The sequence below is a fragment of the Conger conger genome, chromosome 10, assembly GCF_963514075.1.
Source record: "Conger conger chromosome 10, fConCon1.1, whole genome shotgun sequence".
NCBI lineage: Eukaryota > Metazoa > Chordata > Actinopteri > Anguilliformes > Congridae > Conger > Conger conger.
This window is the reverse complement of record NC_083769.1, coordinates 15,174,893-15,195,306: the sequence shown is the minus strand read 5'-3', so window position 1 is coordinate 15,195,306 and position 20,414 is coordinate 15,174,893. Positions and strand designations below refer to the sequence as shown.

Genomic DNA, 20,414 nt, shown 5'->3' with positions numbered 1-20,414 from the left:
AGGAGGTGGACGGGGCACCGGGCAGTCCAGGTCCGTGTCAACCTCGGAATGTTTTAACATGGTTAGTGAGGGATATAAACAGGGTGTGCTTTTCCCACTCGCCCCAGCTGAAAAATACGACGGAGGCTGAGTTTCCCCTTTTTTATCATTATTTCTTTGTTGTCTCGCCTGCCTTTCACGTGCCTCTCGTTCCCATAACTCAAATCCCCTTAATTCCTTTTTTTTACAAAAATGTCTTTTCTTAGTACAACTTTCAATATTTTGTCTAACATCCTCTAACCTCTGTGTTGAAAATGTGCCATTTAAAGGAAACCCATGCTCTTGCCAAATTTTTAAACCTTCCACGGCTGATGGTCCGTGTTGGTTCCACATTGTTCTTAGGGGCCCTGTAAATTGATCAGAGCCCACATTTAACTCCTTCCCGCAACTATTCCCCATTTTAACAATTACAGAAAGGTACCAACCTGAAATGAGTCTTTAAGGCCTTACGAGATCTCCGGTCCCGGACCGGTGCGTTCGTCAACGCATAGGCACGCCCTACACCCGGTGTAGTCTGCCCAAGTCTCGTTCTCGTTGCTGTGGGGTTGCCACTCAGTCTTTCTCCTTCCTCAGTATTCGGATCTCGTATCGCTTTCTCCCCACGAAGGCGGTCTTCGTTTTAGGGATCCGGATCTCGGGTCGCTCCCTCTTCCCGGAGGCGGTCTTCGTTTTTAGTCCCAGACTAGGAAGACTAAGCCCCTTCTGAAACAGACAGCAGTTAGAGATCCTGCCAATCCCTTTCCAGTCCCGGACTGGTGAGACTCAGCCCCTTCTGAGACAGAAACGAGTTAGAGATCTGCCGACTACGCCAAGTTACTGTCGGGGAAAATTCCCTTTGAATTAGGAGAGACTTCTTGCAAGCAACCTTTCCCGTTTAAAAGAACCCAGTTCTTTCACAGCAAGGAGAGTTTCAATAATACAAGCTTTATTAACCCTATAACAAAGCACGGAGAATGCCTCACACCAATGTGAGAAAACACTCTGGATTTTAGCAGTGTAGGTTCCGAAGGGTAATATCGTATTTAGTAATCAGTCTCATTTAATTATTAAATTTAGCTACGTTATTAATAACGAACTCAATGGTAATGATTTAATAAATCATTCAACAGTCATACCGTTGAATTAATACTATGAATTCAACAACCACTTATATGAGTTCGAATTTTATAAGTAGCCTTATAAGTAGTTCTTAAATAGCTAGTTGGCTTGATTTAGTGTTGGAAAAACATTGACGGACAACCGGTTACAATAAAGGGGTATTTATTGAACACAAGAAACATATAAACACAGCTAAATAAGAAGGGCGTGACGGAAAAGTAATGCATTGAAGTGGGAAGGAAGATGGAGGACAAAGGAATGCGCGTACACGTATGCCCGCGTCGAGAAAGCGAGGGAAGGAGACAAAGGAAGAGGGAAAGAGCGCGTGCACGTGAGTACACGTAGCGGGCGAAGAGGATGGGGGAAGGAATTGGTGGAGAATGTAGGTAGGGCTTTATAATGGTGGACCTATGGTTCTAGCGCGTAATGGCGCGTACACCTAGCTAAAATTTGGGTGGTCAGGAGACAAATTAATGAAATCACCGCAACAAGAGTACTTGCGCTTTGGGAAGCGTTTCCGCGAGTTTGCGGTGCTTGATTAAATTAATTTATAAACTTACAATCCACTGACTATAAGCCCGGAGGGTTATTTGTACGGAGGAGAGAGAGAGAGAGAGAACAATGTAATTGGATGATCATGTGGAAGTTGTAAACGAGAAAAACAATTTAACAAAGTTACATAAAGTTAATCTAACGATACAATGTATATAACATTAACAAAACTAATGCCCAGATGCGCAGCCTTACTTGGGGGCGAATATCTGATGATATTCGACCAGTCTCAAACAGCTGACCGTCGTCAGCAGGCAAAGTTTCTTGCTTGGAGAATCTGTGATGCTCTAGGAAATTAACGCTGTCCAGGTACCGTTGTCCCGGGGGAAGGGCGTCTCTGGCGGGACCAGGGAAATCCGTCTCTGGCCTGACCAGGGGAAGGCGTCGTCGTCTCACGCGTGGTTGGAGGAGGAAGAGAAGCCGGTCGTCTTCTAGCTCCAAAGTTGATTAAAACCGCACAATGTATGTGCGATCTCCGATAAAATATCGGGTCCTTGCAAGTATTCGGATGTGTATAATTTCAGAACTAGCAGGCCCAATGAATAGAACCGTGATCAAGGGTTCAGACACAAAGGGAGTGTTCTTAAAATTAATTAGATGGGAGTCTCTTTTGGAACGAACAGCATGGGATAGCCGTAGGTTAGAAAGAGGCCGTGAAATTCGCGCCTGAGGCTTTTGTGAGGTCCAGCAGTTGCGTATTTCCGGCTGTTACTGTATTGGCTAAATTTCCATTAAATTACAGTGGGAGGCGGCGTTGATTGCGTCATCAATGGCGTGGACAAAGGCGTTTCCCTGTTTCAAAAAGTTCTTACGTTGGCCCCAACAGCAGACAGGGTGTCTATTCTTATGCCATTACACATCTTAAGTTATCACATGAATACATTACTGTGAAAGCCAATCATCTTCAGACAGTGTCTCAGTATTTTTCCCACGAGTTGTACTCCTAGGCCTACATCTGCTCCTTAAGTCATATAACATTTGTGTTGCAATTAGCCCACTGCTACAGTATCTTCAAGGTTATATTTATCATCCGTGGTTCCTCCTTAGTCTGGGTAAGGAGGAACCGACCTCGGGTGCGATTCCTCCTCATTATTTTTTATCATAACAAGCACATGAGCGCACCCAACAATGGAAGCGTGTTCTGCTTTATCTCCTGCACATATGCCCCTATGACGTAAGCTGTGGCAGAGCACTCACCCCTCCCTTACATCTGTCACAAGCACAATATTCTTTTAAGCAGTTTTCTAACTATATGCATTGTACATATCTGGATACATATATCCTAGGTTACATTGTACTACATTATATTTTTCTCCCACAGTGTCCAGCGTCATCTACAACATTTTAGGAATGCCTCCTGCATACAGGGGCAGCCCCAAGGGGGTCTAAATTGGGGAGGGCAGCAGACGCAGGGGGGGACGGCCCTACCAGCTGGGACAAGGAGCTAATAAAGGGAATCAAGGCAACAAGAACCAGAACCAGAACCAGAACCAGAACCAGAACCAGGGACAAAGAGGGGCAGGCCAGGGAGGGCCACCAGTGTGTTGGGGCTGCAACAAGCCAGGACACACCAGAAGAAACTGCCCAACACATCCCTAGAAAGAACAAAATCAAGGAGGAGCCCCACAACAAGGGAGTGGAGGGGGTCCGATGAATTATCAAGGCACACAATAGGGGTGCCCAGAGAACCTGAAGGAGGTGGGACAACATGTGCTGATAACAAACAATTCTGATCAAGAGCCAATTATAAATGTCAAAGTTAATGGAAATTGGGTGCCCATGATGATAGACACTGGAGCCACATGCACATGTATAAGATCACAACATGCTGATGACCTGCCTATGTCAGGAAAATATGTTAAAACAGTAGGGTTCTCAGGAAAAGCACAACTGACACCAACGACAGCTCCAGTGTCTGTCCAAATAGGAGACAAAGTGACGAACATCCCGTTGCTGGTGACGCACAATGCACCAGTGAATCTGTTAGGTCGGGATGCAATACTTGTATTAGGTTTAAGGCTGGAGTGTACAGAGAGAGGGATAAACCTAACAAATGTAAATAGCCAAATGCCAGTGTTGAATCAAAGTGATGCTAATATCTATTGGCTAGGAGATTTAGCAGGCTCACAAATAGAAAAAACATGGGCAGAATGGGGAAAATATGTTGAAGCACAAATACCAGAAGCCTACTGGCCCCAATCAGAATTGCATTGTACTATGAGCAAAACAAGAAGAGAGAAGAAAAATGGCTCAAAGAAGCAAAGGGCCCACAACAGGTGAGGTCCAATGCACTGATAATAGGGCCTGAAGGAGCTGCCCTTGTGGTGCACAAAACAGACTGGATGAAAAAGTGGCACCAAGTTCCGGGAACATCTCCTCATGTCACACTCAAGATCAATCCAGGATACCAGTCAAAGGATTTGGGTCCAATGACCAAAAGAGCTGAGACTATTCCTGAAAACAGACAATCTGAGAATCTGGCTGTCCAAAGATGGAAGCAAGATAAAAATATACATGGACACAGAACTGACAGGAACACCAAAAGAAGTGCAAGTCAAAAATCAGGAGAACAGAGAAAGTAAAGACTATTACAACGCAAAGCTGCAGAAAGTGATGAACTTAAGTGCAGGAAAGACAAAGGCAGAGGATAGGGACCTATCCTCAGTACCAGAAGTGCTCTGGTCACAGCATGACACAGATGTAGGAAGGGTAAAGTCAGCTAACCCAATTGTAGTGAAATTAAGAAAGGGCTGCAAAGGGCCCTGGCGACCGCAGTATCCATTGAAAAAGGAGGCAGTTGAGGGAATAAGACCGACAATTGAGGGACTGTTGGAGGCAGGGGTATTAAGAGAAACAAAGAGCAATTGTAATATTCCACTGTTGCCGGTGTTAAAAGCAGATAAAACAAAATGGAGATTGGTACATGATTTGAGGGCAGTCAATGAGGTAGTGGAGGATTTTGGGGCAGAAGTGCCTAACCCCCACACGTTATTGAGAAATATACCAGCCCAAGCAGAATATTTATCTGTGATTGACTTGTGCTCAATCTTCTTCTTTTATGGAGGTAAGCAATACACTTACACTAGAATGCCACAGGGATTTAAACACTCACCACATGTGTTTAATCAGGTGTTAAAAGACGATTTGGACGGCTTAGAAGCTGAAAGTACAATCTTACAATATGTAGATGATTTGCTAGTGTGTTCTGAAACCAAAGAACAATGTGAGAGGGACACAATGAAGTTGTTAAAGAAATTGACAGAAGGGGAACACAAGGTGTCCAAACAAAAATTGCAATATTGTCCCCCAAAAGTAGAGTGTCTGGGTAGGGAGATCGAAAAAGGTCAAAAGGGAATAGCGAAACACCAAATAGAAGCAATAGTCAAAGTGCCCAAACCACAAACAGGAGGGCAGATGATGACCTTCTTAGGAATGACGGGCTTTAGCTCAGATTGGATAGAGAGCTATGCAGAGAAAATAGCGCCACTCAGAAAAATAATGAAAGAAGCAGGGCACACAGAGTTGAAAAATGTTTGAAAATGGGATGAAGATGCTACAGTGGCGTTTGAAGGGATAAAAAAGGAGCTGGTGATGGCACCGGCCCTAGCTCTACCAAATTATGAGAAAGAGTTCCATTTGTATGTGTCAAACAGGGAAAATGGATTTGCAGCAGCGATATTGTTACAGGAAACATGTAAGGGGAGAAAGAAGCAGCCAATTGCTCATTATAGCACTAAATTGGACGACGTGGCACAAGGGTACCCACCATGCTACCAGGGGTTGGCAGCAGCGTACTATGCATATGAAAAGGCAGCTACAATAACTATGGGTTATCCTGTAACAATATACACACATCACAAGATAAGTGAACTAATTGAGCAGGGAATGTTTGTATTGACAGCAGCAAGAATAAGCAATTATGGACTGTTGTTGACGTACCCAGACATGACCATAAAGGAATGCACTACAAACAATATAGCAGATCCCATGCCACTGCCACATGAGGGAGAGCCCCATGATTCTGTTGCTGAGTCAAAAGAGTTCTCCAAATTGAGAAAAGACTTGAAGTCTGAACCATTGGAAACGAGTGACAAAAGAACTCTGTTTGTGGATGGATCATGCTATAGGGATCATAGAGGCAACCATGCAGGGTACGCAGTGGTAGAAAAAGTTGGCAACAGAATTATACCTTTGTTTGCAAATAGGTGTGAACAGCCATGTGTGTGTGTGTGTACTTGCTGTTCTGTGCCCTACTGATGATGATCACTGCTTTTTTGTACTTGGATTCCATCTGATGGAATAAAGGCCTATTATATTATTCAACACTTTACTACAAGACTCCTGATTTTACAAATTGGATTGTTTATTTGTAATTGGACTGATAATTTGTTGACCTGGGAACCCACAACACTTGCTTCAAGGATCTTGTACATCTCCATCAGAGCTCAATTCAGGTGCAGTCATCCTGGTATTAAACATACTGATCATTTATGATGATATACTGTATGTCCTGTAGTAGGATGGTGTGGAGAAAGTTACCAATATGCAGTAATATAAAATAATTAAGATCATTGTCATAGTGGTTGAAAATTCATTACAAAGGGAAAAATATGTGAAAAGTAACTTAAAGAAGACATAAGCACATTTAAAAAGCTTTAAACATCTTGAGAAAAAAATGAGAACAATAAAGAAAATATGAGATTTAAATACATAAAATATGAAAGATGTATAAAATATGTATTATGTGTAAAATATGTGAGTGGAGCTCTCCTCTCTTCTCCTCCATCAGATGGCTGTCAGCTCACACTGGACCCCAACACAGCGCAGAGAAACCTCCGTCTGTCTGAGGGGAACAGAGAGGTGAACTGTGTGAGAAAGATCCAGTCATATCCTGATCATCCAGAGAGATTTGAGTGCAAACCCCAAGTGTTGTGCAGAGAGGGTGTGTCTGGACGCTGTTACTGGGAGGCTGAGTGGAGTGTGGAGTATGTGGTTTATTTAGCAGTGTCATATAAAGAGATCAGCAGGAAAGGGCAGGATAATGTCTGTATAATGGGATGTAATAACAAGTCCTGGATTTTGGACTGCTCTCCCTCCAGTTACTCTTTCTGGCACAATAAGGAGAGCACTAAAATCCCTGGTCCCTCCTCCTCCAGAATAGGAGTGTACCTGGATCACAGGGCAGGAACACCAGGGCAGGTGGAGGGAGGGAGGGGGGGGGGGGGAGAGAGAGAGTGAGAGGGACGGAGAGAGAGAGAGAGGGGGAGAGGGAGAGAGACAGAGGGAGGAGAGAGGGAGAGGGAGGTAGGGAGGGGAGAGGGAGGGAGAGAGAGAGGAAGGGAGGGGAGAGAGGGACGGGAGAGGGAGGGGAGAGGGGGAGGGAGAGGGGGATAGAGAGGGAGGGAGGGGAGAGGAGAGAAAGGGAGGGTGAGAGAGGGAGGGAGGGAGAGGGAGGGGAGAGGGGAGAGAGTTCCTACAGCGTCTCTGACACAATGAGTCCAGACCACATTCACTCAGCCCCTCTATCCTGGGTTTTGGGTTTGGTTTGGATCCTCTGTAAAACTGTGATCTGGGATGAGGCAGAGAGTGAAGGGAAGATCAGCTGTAAAAAAGAGGGAAAAGCACCAAAATGAGACAGAAAAGGAATTTACATTTAAATATGTTAATTCAATTGATTTAAATAAAAGTCCAGACCACATTCACTCAGCCCATCTATCCTGGGTTTTGCCTTCATTGCCATTGTGTTTATGGCTCTGATATCATTTATAGTCAGGGTTGGACTATTTGCTCAGCAGACACTTTAGCTAATGGTTTACAATTCTGGGCTCATTATAGCCCATTCCCACTGTAGAGCTGAACCAGGCTGACTCATTATAGCCCTTTCCCACTGTAGAGCTGAACCAGGCTGGCTCACTAGACAAAGGGTAGAGATTTACCTTGATGTGAAAATATTTAAAGTGATTGAGAGAAGATACTTGAGAAGCCTCTGGAAATTCCATCGCTGTTCACTCTGTTTAGAGCTGCTTCAAGCGCATTGTCTTTCAGACGTAAAAGCTACCATTGAGACTTCTTTGCAGATGAAAACTGTCTGTGTTAATCAAAATCATGCAGGAAAAGTAAAATAATATTTTAAAAGATTTCCAGAAAATGATGTGTCATTTTAAAATTCCACCATTATAAACAAATTGAGATTGCACCTGATCAATATAAATATATAATATTCAGAACACATTTTAATTTCTTTCATTTAACATTTTTTATGTTTTCATACTGTGTATTTGTATCTGCTGTTCTGTCTCTTTCTGTATGAATAATGTCATAATAGTATGAAAACAGTAGAATTGATGAATAAAAATGATCAACTGCAGCAGCATATCCCTAAATTCAGATGTTTCAGTTTCTCAAACATCCTGTGAGGAGGAGCTTTGGGAGGGTTTCCAGGGCACTGATTGATCTGCATGCACTGATTGGACAGGGCTGGGGTCCTCAGATGTGATTGGTCAGGGCTGTGGTCCTGAGATGTGATTGGTCAGGGCTGGGTTCTTGAGATGTGATTGGTCAGGGCTGTGGTCCTGAGATGTGATTGGTCAGGGCTGGGTTCTTGAGATGTGATTGGTCAGGGCTGTACACACAATGCTTCCAGATACAACTGGAAACCTGGGCCAAGTTCAGCCCCGACAAAACATAGCAAAACGTTGATTTAAACAGAAAAAGGGGCGCGTTGAACACCCTGTTCGGACTGTGGGCGGACTGACTGACATAGTCAGGTTTACTCCTATGGTGTCTGAGAAGGCCTTCATTGATTTGGGCTATACCCACCAAACGGGAGCAAACATACCTCAGAACCTGCTGAAACACGTTGTACGCCGTTGGGAGAAAACATATCGTCCAAAAAAGAAATGGAAGCAAAACGTAGCAAAACGTTTTCAGATTGAACATCCCCCAGGTGGAGCTGGAGGGGAATGCGCACATTCAGTCTCCACCACCAGATGGTGCCAGAGAGCCTGTTTTAGAGTTCCTGACAGAAGAGGCAAGAAATACAGTATACCAGATCTTCCATTAGATCTTGTCTGTACCAAGTATTTGCTTCATATATTTTATGCACCTGTCTATTCCTGATAGTTCATCAGATTGTAACTTTTTAAAGTTGTACTTTGCATGCTATACTTATACAATATATGGAGTACATAAAAAGACACAACAAATTTGTTATGAGAAAAGCCATTAATTTACCTTCAAACCAGTGAGAATCCAGGACTACAGCAAGCCTGGACACCCCAAGAGCCTCTGTCTCTCCTACAGAGCCAACATCTACCGGTAAAAATATGTAGATGCTGTTGTATTCATCTTTGAAGAAGGACAGATGAAAAGTTGAATATGGGTAAAATGTCTGTTGAAAGAGCTGTGTTTGTGGCCCAGAGGTTACAGGTTTTAATCCCAGAGGGCCGTTGCCATGGCAGCCTGACGCTGCTCCACCTGAACTGCCTCAGTGTTCCACTGCAACTGCTGCTTTTCTGGGATTTACTAAATGATCAGCGGGAACTGCTACTGATCATCATCTGCAACTTCCTCTGTGACCTGATTCACTGTCTACGTTTAATATGGATCTATTATGGACAGATCTGGGAGAATCAGTGATTTATTCCACTTCCACTTCTTGTCTTTTTATTTTAAAATCCAATCAACTGACTTTTGTTATCGTTTAAGCTGTATTGTTGTTTTTTGTCCTGATTAAATAAATGTAGCATCTAAATGCTTTTTTTATTGCTTAATGTTTTTATTACAAGAACAAATATATCTGAATATTCCATAAAAACAGACAAATACCAGAAAAATACCAAACGATTACTGTACTACATTACACATCACATAAAACCAAATGCGGGCAAAAACACAGGTGTTTTATAGATTTTTGTACGTATGCATGTACTTTACATTATTCTAAATATCTGTAATTTCATTTAATTTCACCTGTGCTGAAGCTAGTGTAGCCTGTGTACCACTTACATTGTAATGTTTTTTAGCCATTTCTAAATAAACCAAACTCTTGTGGTTGTTTCCCTGGCAACACAAGCAGTGAAGGGTCATTTTCAGAATGTAGCTCTGAGAAATATCAGAGAACATTAATTCTGGATTTTGAAAGACTCCCTCACTGAGCAGAATCACTGGAGTTGTTGTTTCTGAACTCGGACAGAAATAAAGTCTAAGAGACGGAGTGGATCAGGGAGACGAGAATGAGACTAAACGAGCCTGGCTGAAAAGCTGAAAAGTGAAAAGGCTGAAACTCTTGCTGTGCTGCAAGAATAATAAAAGAACGCAACCTTGGCTTACTTGAAGTGAATTGGAGAGGTGCTCAGGTGTGTAACATGGAGCGCTAGTCCATATGAACAAACCAAAAATACACACCACTCAAATCTCTGACAGAAGTTAAAAAGCCTTCATTTCATGGCTGTAGGAGCAAATCCATGCGTGTCGGCTGTTAGGATATTTAGCCCTTCTCCATGGAATCAAATGCAGGACGATGAAGAACATGCAGACAACTTCTCTTCAGAGATTTCACAAGGGAGAGACAAACACAGGGCATCCGGGTAATCTGTTCAGAGAATATCTCTCCCCAACTAGCATGTGTGGTGTGTTTAAATACAGTTCAAGGTCATACATACAGAATGAGTAGCCTTTAAGTGGCTAGCCGGAGACGACTTGAGAAAGGGTGTTACACGTAGATAGGCAAGATACAAAGAACAGTGTCAGATGAATCCACAAAATATGTTTGTGGTACTGGTACAACTAGCAGTAGTAAAACTGGGAAGCTATAAGAACTATTTCACATACAACATGAGCCTGCTCTGCTGTTTCATTTTCTGTACAGAGCTCACTCTTTCCATTCATGATATCCTCAAATTCATGCAGACAAAATACCTGTAAACTCAAATTCTATTAAAATTAAATATGCCTATATTTATCATATCTACTCATATTATTATCTCAGCGTTTCTGACTGGGTACTCAGATCAGATGCACCCGTAGTAAATCCCATGCATGTGTATATAAGCCTTTACTGCTCACAATACTCACACAGACCCTCAGTAAATCTGCCCTTTGAAGCGTAAGATTAAATAGTTCCTCATGAATCTGCCCTCTCTGCTCAGCCTGGCCCCAGTCCAACACCACACCTCCTGCAGCTGTGGGCAGAACCAGGAAGTCACTGCTAAGCTTGCTGTTACGCAGTTTCAGAGAAACAAAACTTAACTCTGTCTCTGTCAGAGAAACACAGCTAAACTCCGTCTCTGTCAGTGTGAGCAGTGAAATGGCTGAGGCTAATATCTCGGTGGATCAGGACCAGTTCAGCTGTTCAATCTGTCTGGATCTACTGAAGGATCCGGTGACTATTCACTGTGGACACAGTTACTGTATGGGCTGTATTAAGGGCTGCTGGGATCAGGATGATCATATTGGTGTCTACAGCTGTCACCAGTGCAGACAGACCTTCACCCCAAGGCCTGTTCTGGGCAGAAACACCATGCTGGCTGAAGTGGTGGAGAAACTGAAGAAGACAGGACTCCAAGCTGCTTCTCCTGCTCACTGTTACGCTGGACCTGGAGACGTGGAGTGTGATTTCTGTATTGGGAGAAAGTGCAAAGCCATCAAGTCCTGTCTGGTGTGTCTGGCATCTTACTGTGAAATTCACCTCCAGCATCACTATGAATCTCCTGTCTTAAAAAAACACAAACTGGTCAAAGCCTCTGGAAACCTGCAGGAGAAGATCTGCTCTAATCACGACAAACTGCTGGAGGTTTTCTGCCGTAGCGATCAGCAGTGTATCTGTATGCTGTGTGTGATGGATGAACACAGAGGCCATGATACAGTCTCGGTGGAAGCAGAAAGGACTGAGAAACAGGTAAGGACTGGAACTCTTCACTGGCAACATAAACATACATTTTTAACATGAACCCAAAAATACTGAAAATACCTGAGCAGTGAAAATGAGAAATCAGCAGAATCATTACACTGCACTCCAACTGCATATGCCTTATTCATTAGTTTATTTTTCGTGTTTCCTTGTCTGTCAAGTTCAAAAGAGGCATTCATTTGTTGTATTTCATGGAGTGGGTGCCCAGAATCAGGTGACCCCAGAAGTGCCCTTTATTGGCTGGTGTTAATGGCATTTATTATTTATTTATTTCTTAAAGAAATTCTTTACCATTTAAAAAAGGGAATTGTATCGTATTATCCACGAAAAAATACACCTTATCTATACTTTCTAATATTACGCTCTCCAAACCACACCCCGACCCCTTCCAATTGGTTTTGTCTAAATCTGTCGTCGCATCTTCCGACAATCCGAGTACAACTTGTAATGAAAAGCATCGCGTCGCGAGCCCCAGTTCGAGAATAATATCACTCAGGTAGGCAGGTTTTAAATTATGAAACCACGATTAAACAACAACATTTACTTTTTATCTTATATATCGGTTAAAAAGGTAGGTAGGACTTTCCAGTTGCCACGTTCACGTTGTAATTTCATCATTAGCTACGACCCTCGGAACTCGCGAGCAAGCAAGCTAGTAAAATTATCATTCAACCGACGTTATCTCCGTCATGCACAGCTTACAAATATGTATTATATTAATTTCTGAAGCAGGTAGTTACGTTTTGCATAGTTTTGGTAGTGATTAGTCAGACCATTTTCTTTGTAGCCAGTTTTCTAAAAATGTGATGTTTAAAATTGTATTATTGTTTGGGCATGTCGCAGTGTGTTTTCCCTGTTAAAACAAAAGTATAAATCAATCAATCAATTTTGAATGGGAAATAAAAAGCAGCATGAACTCTGCTAGAATAGGCGAATACAGCTGTCTCCAATGAAAGGCAAACTACTCCTCTCCTCCCTGACCCTGTGTTTAAGGTAGGTTTGTGTGTGTGCATGTTTTTGAATATAATATAATACTGCGGTTTCTTTTTCTCTCAGTGTACTCAAAAACTCAAAACTTCAAACTGTAGTTTAGTAGTTGTACCTTATGTCTCATTTATAAAATATATGCAGTGTAACAAAATTATACAGAACATGAAAACAGGAGGCAGTTTTGAAACGCCAAATTCAGGGGGCTTATATATCAAGCATATCAGAGTCGGACTGCTGATCTAGAATTGTATTACTTCTAATGAAATGTAAAACAGATCCCAGGCCAGCACAACTCTATGCTGACATTTTGGTTCAGGTATAGGCTTTTAATTTTGTGTTTGGGATCAACATGTCAGTCATTAATTTTGACCATCTGCTCTGTTGGTTGCTGACAGTGCATGGAATAATGTGTTTCAGTAGAATTGAAACAGGTCCCATGTTATGAACATAGTGTGTGATTATTGATGGTGGTGTTGTGGCAACATTGGGGTGGGAATAGTGTGTGTCGGTGAGGTGAGAATAATGTGTTTCAGTAGAATTGAAGCAGGTCCCATGTTATGAACAGTGTGTGATTATGGATGGTGGTGTTGTGGCAACATCGGGGTGGGAATAGTGTGTGTTGGTGAGGTGAGTACCCTCTGTTGGGCCGAGGCCCAAAATGTACGGCCCTGATTCCTTAGGGCTTGCTGGAGTGTCTTCACCAGTGTTTTTAAACCTGGATCATGTGTGTTTCTTCACAGAAGCAGCTGGGGGTGACACAGAGTAAGTTCCAGCAGAGAATCCAGGAGAGAGAGAAGGAGCTGCAGGATCTGAGACAGGCTGTGCAGTCACTCAAGGTGGGTACTGACCAGAGGAGAAGACAACAGCTGGCTGCTGGAAGAGCCATTTCAGGGCTCAGTCAGGGCTCTCCTCCAGTCAGCCAGTGAGGAGCCCAGTGTTGGGCCACTTTCCAGCCCTGTGGGGCTCAATGCCACTGAGCCACACTGTGGGGAACAGGCTGTCTGGGGTCCCAGTAAGAGCTGAGTGAAAGGCCTAGTTAAAATGTACAACCCTCCTCCTTCTGTTTCTCCTAACAGCGCTCTGCACAGACAGCAGTGGAGGACAGTGAGAGGATCTTTACTGAGCTGATCCGCTCCATTGAGAGAAGGCGCTCTGAGGTGAAAGAGCTGATCAGAGATCAGGAGAAGGCTGAAGTGAGTCGGGCTGAAGGACTCCTGGAGCGACTGGAGCAGGAGATTGCTGAGCTGAGGAGGAGAGAGGCTGAGCTGGAGCAGCTTTCACACACAGAGGATCACATCCATTTCCTCCAGGTAACATCACTGGCTCTCTGACAGTCTGCACTGTGTACACTGTACATACATGGTGAGGTGTGTTCCTCTTTTACAAAGATCTGCTCCTGGTATCTGCACAGGAATCTGTGTTCACTGTCTGTCTCTTTCTGTCTGTCTGTCTGCAGAGCTGTCAGTCCCTCTGTGCCCCTCCTGGACCTGGAGACTTACCCAGCATCACTGTCAGTCCAAACGTCTCTTTTGAGGCTGTGAGGAAATTTGTCTCTGAACTGAAAGAGCGACTGGAGGATGTTTTCAAGGCGGAGTTCAAAGTTTGTGGAAGAGGTTGGTGGACAAACCCTGCTGCAGAAAGTGTGTTTAGTCACTGCACACAACACAGTGGTGAGATGATCTGCCTAAGATTCACTCTTACAACATGAAAGGAACTTACACACGTTATATATTATAAACCCTTGTGCAGTGTTTGGGTCTGTGGGACCTGTTTTCAATGTTTATTAAAAGAAAAATGAAACATTGAAATATTTTTTCAACCTGAGACACATTGGCCTGGCCTCATGTAAAAGAACACAATTTAATTTAGTGCACACTGCACTGCAAACATGGAACTGTGTAGAATTTTAATCATAGGTACATATTAACACTGAGAGACAGAATATCACAAAATAATCCACAATAACAACATCATATAAATTTTATAAATTTATTTTCGTATTTTAGCATGAAATAAGTATTTGATCCCCTACCAATCAGCAATAATTGACACAGACCAGTTAGTTTTCCATTAAGAAGCACTTTTAATCTCAATTCATTACCAAAAACACCTGTGTCAACTCGTTATATTGTTATGTAGCTGTATAAAAGACACCTGTCCACACAATCATGGAAGTAAACGCAAAGTGGGGGGTGACATGGCTCAGGCAGTAAGAGCAGTCGTCTGGCAGTCGGAGGGTTGCCGGTTAGATCTTGTGTCCCTGAGCAAGACACCTAACCCCCAAATGCTCCTGACGAGCTGGTCGGGGCCTTGCATGGCAGCCAATCGCCGTCGGTGTGTGAGTGTGTGTATGAATGGGTGAATGGAGAAGCATCAATTGTACTGCGCTTTGGATAAAGGCGCTATATAAATGCATGCCATTTACCATTTACTAATCAATCAGATTCCAACGTTTCCACCATGGCCAAGACAAAGGAGCTGTCTAAGGACATCAGGGAAAAAATTGTAGACCTGCACAAGGCTGGGATGGGCTACAAGAAAATAAGCAAGCAGCTTGGTGAGAAGTTAACAACTGTTGGGGCAATTATTAGAAAATGGAAGAAACACGAAGTCACCGCCAATCTCCCTCGGTCTGGGGCTCCACGCAAGATCTCGCCTCGTGGGATATCAATGATCATGAGAAAGGTCAGGGATCAGCCGAGTACTACACAGGAGGAGCTTGTTAATGACCTGAAGGCAGTTGGGACCACAGTCACGAAGAGAACCATCAGTAACACACTACACCGTGAAGGATTAAAATCCTGCTGCGCGTGCAAGGTTCCCCTGCTGAAGAAGACACATGTACAGGCCCGTCTGAAGTTTGCCAAAGAACACCCGGATGATCCAGAGGAGGCTTGGGAGAAGGTGATGTGGTCAGATGAGACCAAAATAGAGCTATTTGGCATCAACTCGACTCGCCGTGTTTGGACGAAGAGAAATGCTGAGTACAATCCCAAGAACACCATCCCCACTGTGAAGCATGGAGGTGGAAACCTTATGCTTTGGGGGTGTTTCTCAGCTAAGGGGACAGGACGACTTCACTGTATCGAGGGGAGGATGAATGGGGCCATGTACCAGGAAATTTTCTTCCCTTAGTGAGAGCACTGAAAATGGGTCGTGGATGGGTCTTCCAATATGACAATGACCCAAAACATATGGCCAAGGCAACAAAGGAGTGGCTCAAAAAGAAGCCTATTAAGGTCCTGGAGTGGCCTAGCCAGTCTCCAGACCTAAATCCCATCGAAAATCTGTGGAGGGAGCTGAAGCTTCAAGTTGCCAAGCGACAGCCTCGGAACCTTAAGGATTTGGAGAGGATCTGCAAAGAGGAATGGACCAAAATAACCAAAGATCTGTGCAAACCTGGTGAAAAACTACAACAAATGTCTGACCTCTGTGCTTGCCAACAACGGTTTCTCCACCAAGTATTAAGTCCTATTGTTCTATGGATCAAATACTTATTTCATGTGAAAATATGATATAAAATTTATTAAATTTATATGATGCTGTTAGTGTGGATTATTTTGTGATATTCTGTCTCTCAATGTTAAAATGTACCTGTATGATTAAAATTCTACACAGTTTCATTCTTTGTAAGTGGGCAAACCTACAAAATCAGCAAGGGATCAAATAATTATTTGGTTATTTGGCAGGTTATATAAACATCGAACAAAGAGTTTGGAAATTTGTGTTTGGTAGATTATTTGTCTGTTGTAACAATGCCTCTTGGCAATATATTTTATACCATTGGAATGCATGTTTATTTCCCTTTTAAAGGGTGCCCCATTTGTAAGGAACATGCATTTGTGGGATGAGCAGCACAGCTGAGTATGTGGGTAAAATTTGCCAAATCTTCTCTGCCAATGGCAAACAGCTTATTCTGCTGTTGCTCTTGACTCTTGTTTGGTGTTGTTTGGTGGATTGGATGATTTTACAATTTATTAATTTAACAAACAGTCAGGAGCCTCAGTAGCATGTGGAAGAACCATACACAGCCACAACAGCCTGGCACCTCCTCATGCTGGTCACCAGCCTGGTCCCACACTGTTGTGGGATGGCATTCCACTCCTCAACCAGGATTTGTCGCAAGTCAGCCAACGTGGTTGTGTTGGTCACTCTAGCACCAGCTCTAGCATGCCCCAGCTGATCCCACAAGTGTTCAATTTGGTTGAGGTCAGGACTGTTGGCAGGCCATTCCATTCTCTCTACTCCCAAATTCTGGAGGGAGTCTCTGATGAACCCCGCTCTGTGGGGGCGAGCGTTGTCATCTTGGAGGATGGAGTTCGGTCCCAGAGAAATAATCTACCATACACAAATTTCCGAACTTTGTCTTCGGTGTTTATGATTAATGAGAGGGGTGAATGACATTTCAGTCTGTCTCACAGGTTATATATTATTAATGAGAGGGGTGAGTGGCATTTCAGTCTTTCTCAGGTTATATATTATTAATGACAGGTTATATATTTCTTTATCCTGCAACGAGCTTCAGGCCAAACTCAAACTTGATTCTCTTATTTAATTAAACGATTTTAATTTGAGAGTAATGCATGTTCTCATGTTAAGATGCTACTGCTTTAAGTTGCATGGATATGTTTAATTCACCATTTCCCTGTGTTATGTTCTGTCATATTGTATGTATTGTAATGCACTTTGTTCTGTATATACCTACATAATTATGTATATTATTGTAATGGATCCGTGATTATGATTCTGTGGTCTTATGCTGCTGTTTGACCCTGTCTTGGCTCAGTCTCATTTGTAAAAGAGGTTTTAATCTCAATGTGACTTCCTCGTCACATAAAGGTTTATATATTACAGTGTGGAGGGACATTTCAAGTGCTCACAATCTCCAGATGATCCAGAATATCACAGAGGTGTTCAGTGTGAATTGGGATGAAATCTATAAAAGTACCCAGTATGTTAGGGGCAGTTCTTCTGGCTAGGGCATAACCCTAAATGTTTTCAATGAAAGCTTTGTTTAATCTTGAGAGAACAAAATACAGTATGACCAGTATGTCTTTGTTTACTAGGATGCAAGATACTGCATAGAGATGAGAGGAGAGAACACAAGTCAAATTCCTCAGTAGTTTTATGATGAAACCATCCTGTCTCCTCTCTCTGCTCTGTTTTAGTTTAACATTTGAGACCCATTCTGATACTGTATTCTGGGTGACATCAATTGTCATTTACTTGCAGATTGAAACAAGCATTCAATTTCTTCGGGATCTTAGAAAAAGGTTCATCTTTTTATCTTGTGATCTCTCTCTCCACAGTGGAAGAAGTCTCTGTTCTAGAGCCCCAGACCAGACAGGACTTCTTAAAATGTGAGTCTGTAATTAAGCCTTAAATCAATGAATGAAGCAACCAGAGATTAGAAAAATAGATTATTTGTATCATTTTTTTCAAAACCGACTTGCTTTCAGGATCTCGTGAATCTCAATCACATCTCAATTCAGCTGCAGTCATCCTGGTAGGAGGGGAGAGGGGGAGGGAGGGGAGAGGGAGAGGGGGAGAGGGAGAGGGAGAGGGGAGGGGGGGAGAGGGGGGGGAGAGGGAGAGGGAGAGGGGAGGGGGGGAGAGGGAGGAGGGAGGGAGAGGGAGAGGGAGAGGGGAGGGAGGGAGAGGGAGAGGGGAGGGAGGGAGAGGGAGGGGGGGGAGGGAGGGGAGGGAGGGAGGGAGAGGGGAGGGAGAGGGGAGGGAGGGAGAGGGAGGGGAGGGAGGGAGGGAGGGAGGGGAGGGAGGGAGGGAGAGGGAGGAGAGGGAGAGGGGAGGGAGGGAGAGGGGGGGGGAGGGAGGGGAGAGGGGGAGGAGGGAGGGGAGAGGGGGGGGAGGGAGGGGAGAGGGGGAGGAGGGAGGGGAGAGGGGAGAGGGGGAGGAGAGAGGGAGAGGGAAGGAGCGGAGAGGTTGAAAATCCAAGGGTAAAAATAAGTGAAAAGTAACTTTCAGAAGACACAAGCAAGTTTAAAAAGCTTTAAAAATCTTTAAAATGAGAACAATAAAGATGTGTAAAATATGTGATTGGAGCTCACCTCTCTTCTCCTCCATCAGATGGCTGTCAGCTCACACTGGACCCCAACACAGCTCACAGAACCCTCCGTCTGTCTGAGGGGAACAGAGAGGTGACCTTTTTGGGAAAGATCCAGTCATATCCTCATCATCCAGAGAGATTTGAGCGCTACCTCCAAGTGTTGTGCAGAGTGGGTGTGTCTGGACGCTGTTACTGGGAGGCTGAGTGGAGTGGGGGTGGGGTTTCTATAGCAGTGTCATATAAAGAGATCAGCAGGAAAGGGCGGGGTGATGACTGTAGAATGGGACGCAATAACAAGTCCTGGAGTTTGATCTGCTCTCCCTCCAGTTACTCTTTCAGTCACAATAATAAGAGAACTAAAATCCCTGTTCCCTCCTCCTCCAGAGTAGGAGTGTACCTGGATCACAGGGCAGGAACTCTGTCCTTCTACAGCGTCTCTGACACAATGACCCTCCTGCACAGAGTCCAGACCACATTCCCTCAGCCCCTCTATCCTGGGTTTGGGGTTCATTGTTATGGATCCTCTGTAAAACTGTGTGATCTGGAATGAGGCAGAGAGTGAAGGGAAGATCAGCTGTAATTAAAGAGAGGGAGAAACACTGTCTATGAAATAATATCATTGCACATATGAAAAAGGCTGTGCTTTGTTCACACATGTAAACTAGGTCTTATTGGTACTTTGTTTTGTAAATCGTGTGTGGAAAATGTTTGGCTGAAGCCAAGAAAGCAAGGGGAGGGGAGGGGAGGGGAGGGGAGGGGAGGGAGGGGAGGGAGGGGAGTAAAGCCAGTACAAATGCAACTCCTATATCTGGCTCAGAATAGATTCTATTTTACAATCTAAGCCAGTCAATTTTAATTTATTCCTGTAAGAAAACACTCAGAGACAGTAAATAAAATCCAATCTTTACTATGCATAGGGTCCAAGTTACATGCAAAAACAAGGACAAAGGTTCCAGGACCTTTGTCTGGATATATGTAGGCGCAGAGCGCAACAAATGTACGCCCTTTCATTAGAATTCATTAGTATTTCCAATAATCAATATTCAAAGACAATCCACCCCTCTTCTCCTTGCAACAGATGTTTCTTAACTTTCTCCTCCCTTAAGGTATCTGTCCACGTGTTTTGGGAACATTCCGAAGGGCCCTCGCTTATCTTGTTTAGGTTCCCTGTCTCCAGGGAGAGATACTCCCAGTCTCCAGGGAGAGATACTCCCAGTCTCCAGGGAGAGATACTCCCAGTCTCCAGGGAGAGATACTCCCAGTCTCTAGGGAGAGATACTCCCAGTCTCTAGGGAGAGATACTCCCAGTCTCCAGGGAGAGATACTCCCTGATCAACACTCTGTCGACGCAGAATGTTGATGATCTGTGAGAATCACAGGCACCAGCTCCTTCTCAAATAAACAGATACCATGCTGTTTCTATGCCTCGCGGCACCTTGTGGCCTTCAAAGCCCGCAGGGCAGAGAAGGAAAAGAGACATCTCAACTCACACAGTTTACAGAAAATAGTTTCCATTAATACAAAGCAAGTTATGATACTTTAATTAGTGTGTATGCTCTGGATCACTCCAGCATAAGCAACCAATAATAGTAGAAGCAATTAGTAAAAATAATGAAAATAATCACATGAATATATAATTTCAACAAATTTTTTCTAGAGCATCTAGAAATTGTTTGCGTACTCTTTCAAACGCTATTTGAAGAGGCTATTGTTTGCGTACTCTTTCAAACGCTATTTGAAGAGGCAATTGATACAGACACA

The 20,414-nt window shown here is 43.6% G+C and overlaps 1 protein-coding gene across 1 annotated transcript; it reads left to right on the top strand.

Annotated features, from left to right (window-relative positions):
- The first annotated feature begins 10,919 nt into the window (after nucleotides 1-10,919).
- On the top strand, nucleotides 10,920-19,297 carry LOC133138105 (tripartite motif-containing protein 16-like). Its single transcript, XM_061256566.1, has 6 exons — nucleotides 10,920-11,587; nucleotides 13,330-13,425; nucleotides 13,666-13,899; nucleotides 14,046-14,202; nucleotides 17,899-17,949; nucleotides 18,674-19,297. The coding sequence occupies exons 1-6, from the start codon at nucleotides 10,997-10,999 to the stop codon at nucleotides 19,201-19,203; spliced, it is 1,659 nt and encodes a 552-aa protein (XP_061112550.1). The 5' UTR covers nucleotides 10,920-10,996; the 3' UTR covers nucleotides 19,204-19,297.
- The last annotated feature ends 1,117 nt before the right edge of the window (nucleotides 19,298-20,414 follow it).

Bases quoted from the DNA above. Each gene is read 5' to 3' on its own strand.
- LOC133138105 (XM_061256566.1), top strand. From the start codon at position 10,997: ATGGCTGAGGCTAATATCTCGGTGGATCAGGACCAGTTCAGCTGTTCA. The intron at 11,588-13,329 runs GTAAGGACTGGA...GTTTCTTCACAG, and splicing joins CAGAAAGGACTGAGAAACAG to AAGCAGCTGGGGGTGACACA. The intron at 17,950-18,673 runs GTGAGTCTGTAA...CTCCTCCATCAG, and splicing joins CAGACAGGACTTCTTAAAAT to ATGGCTGTCAGCTCACACTG.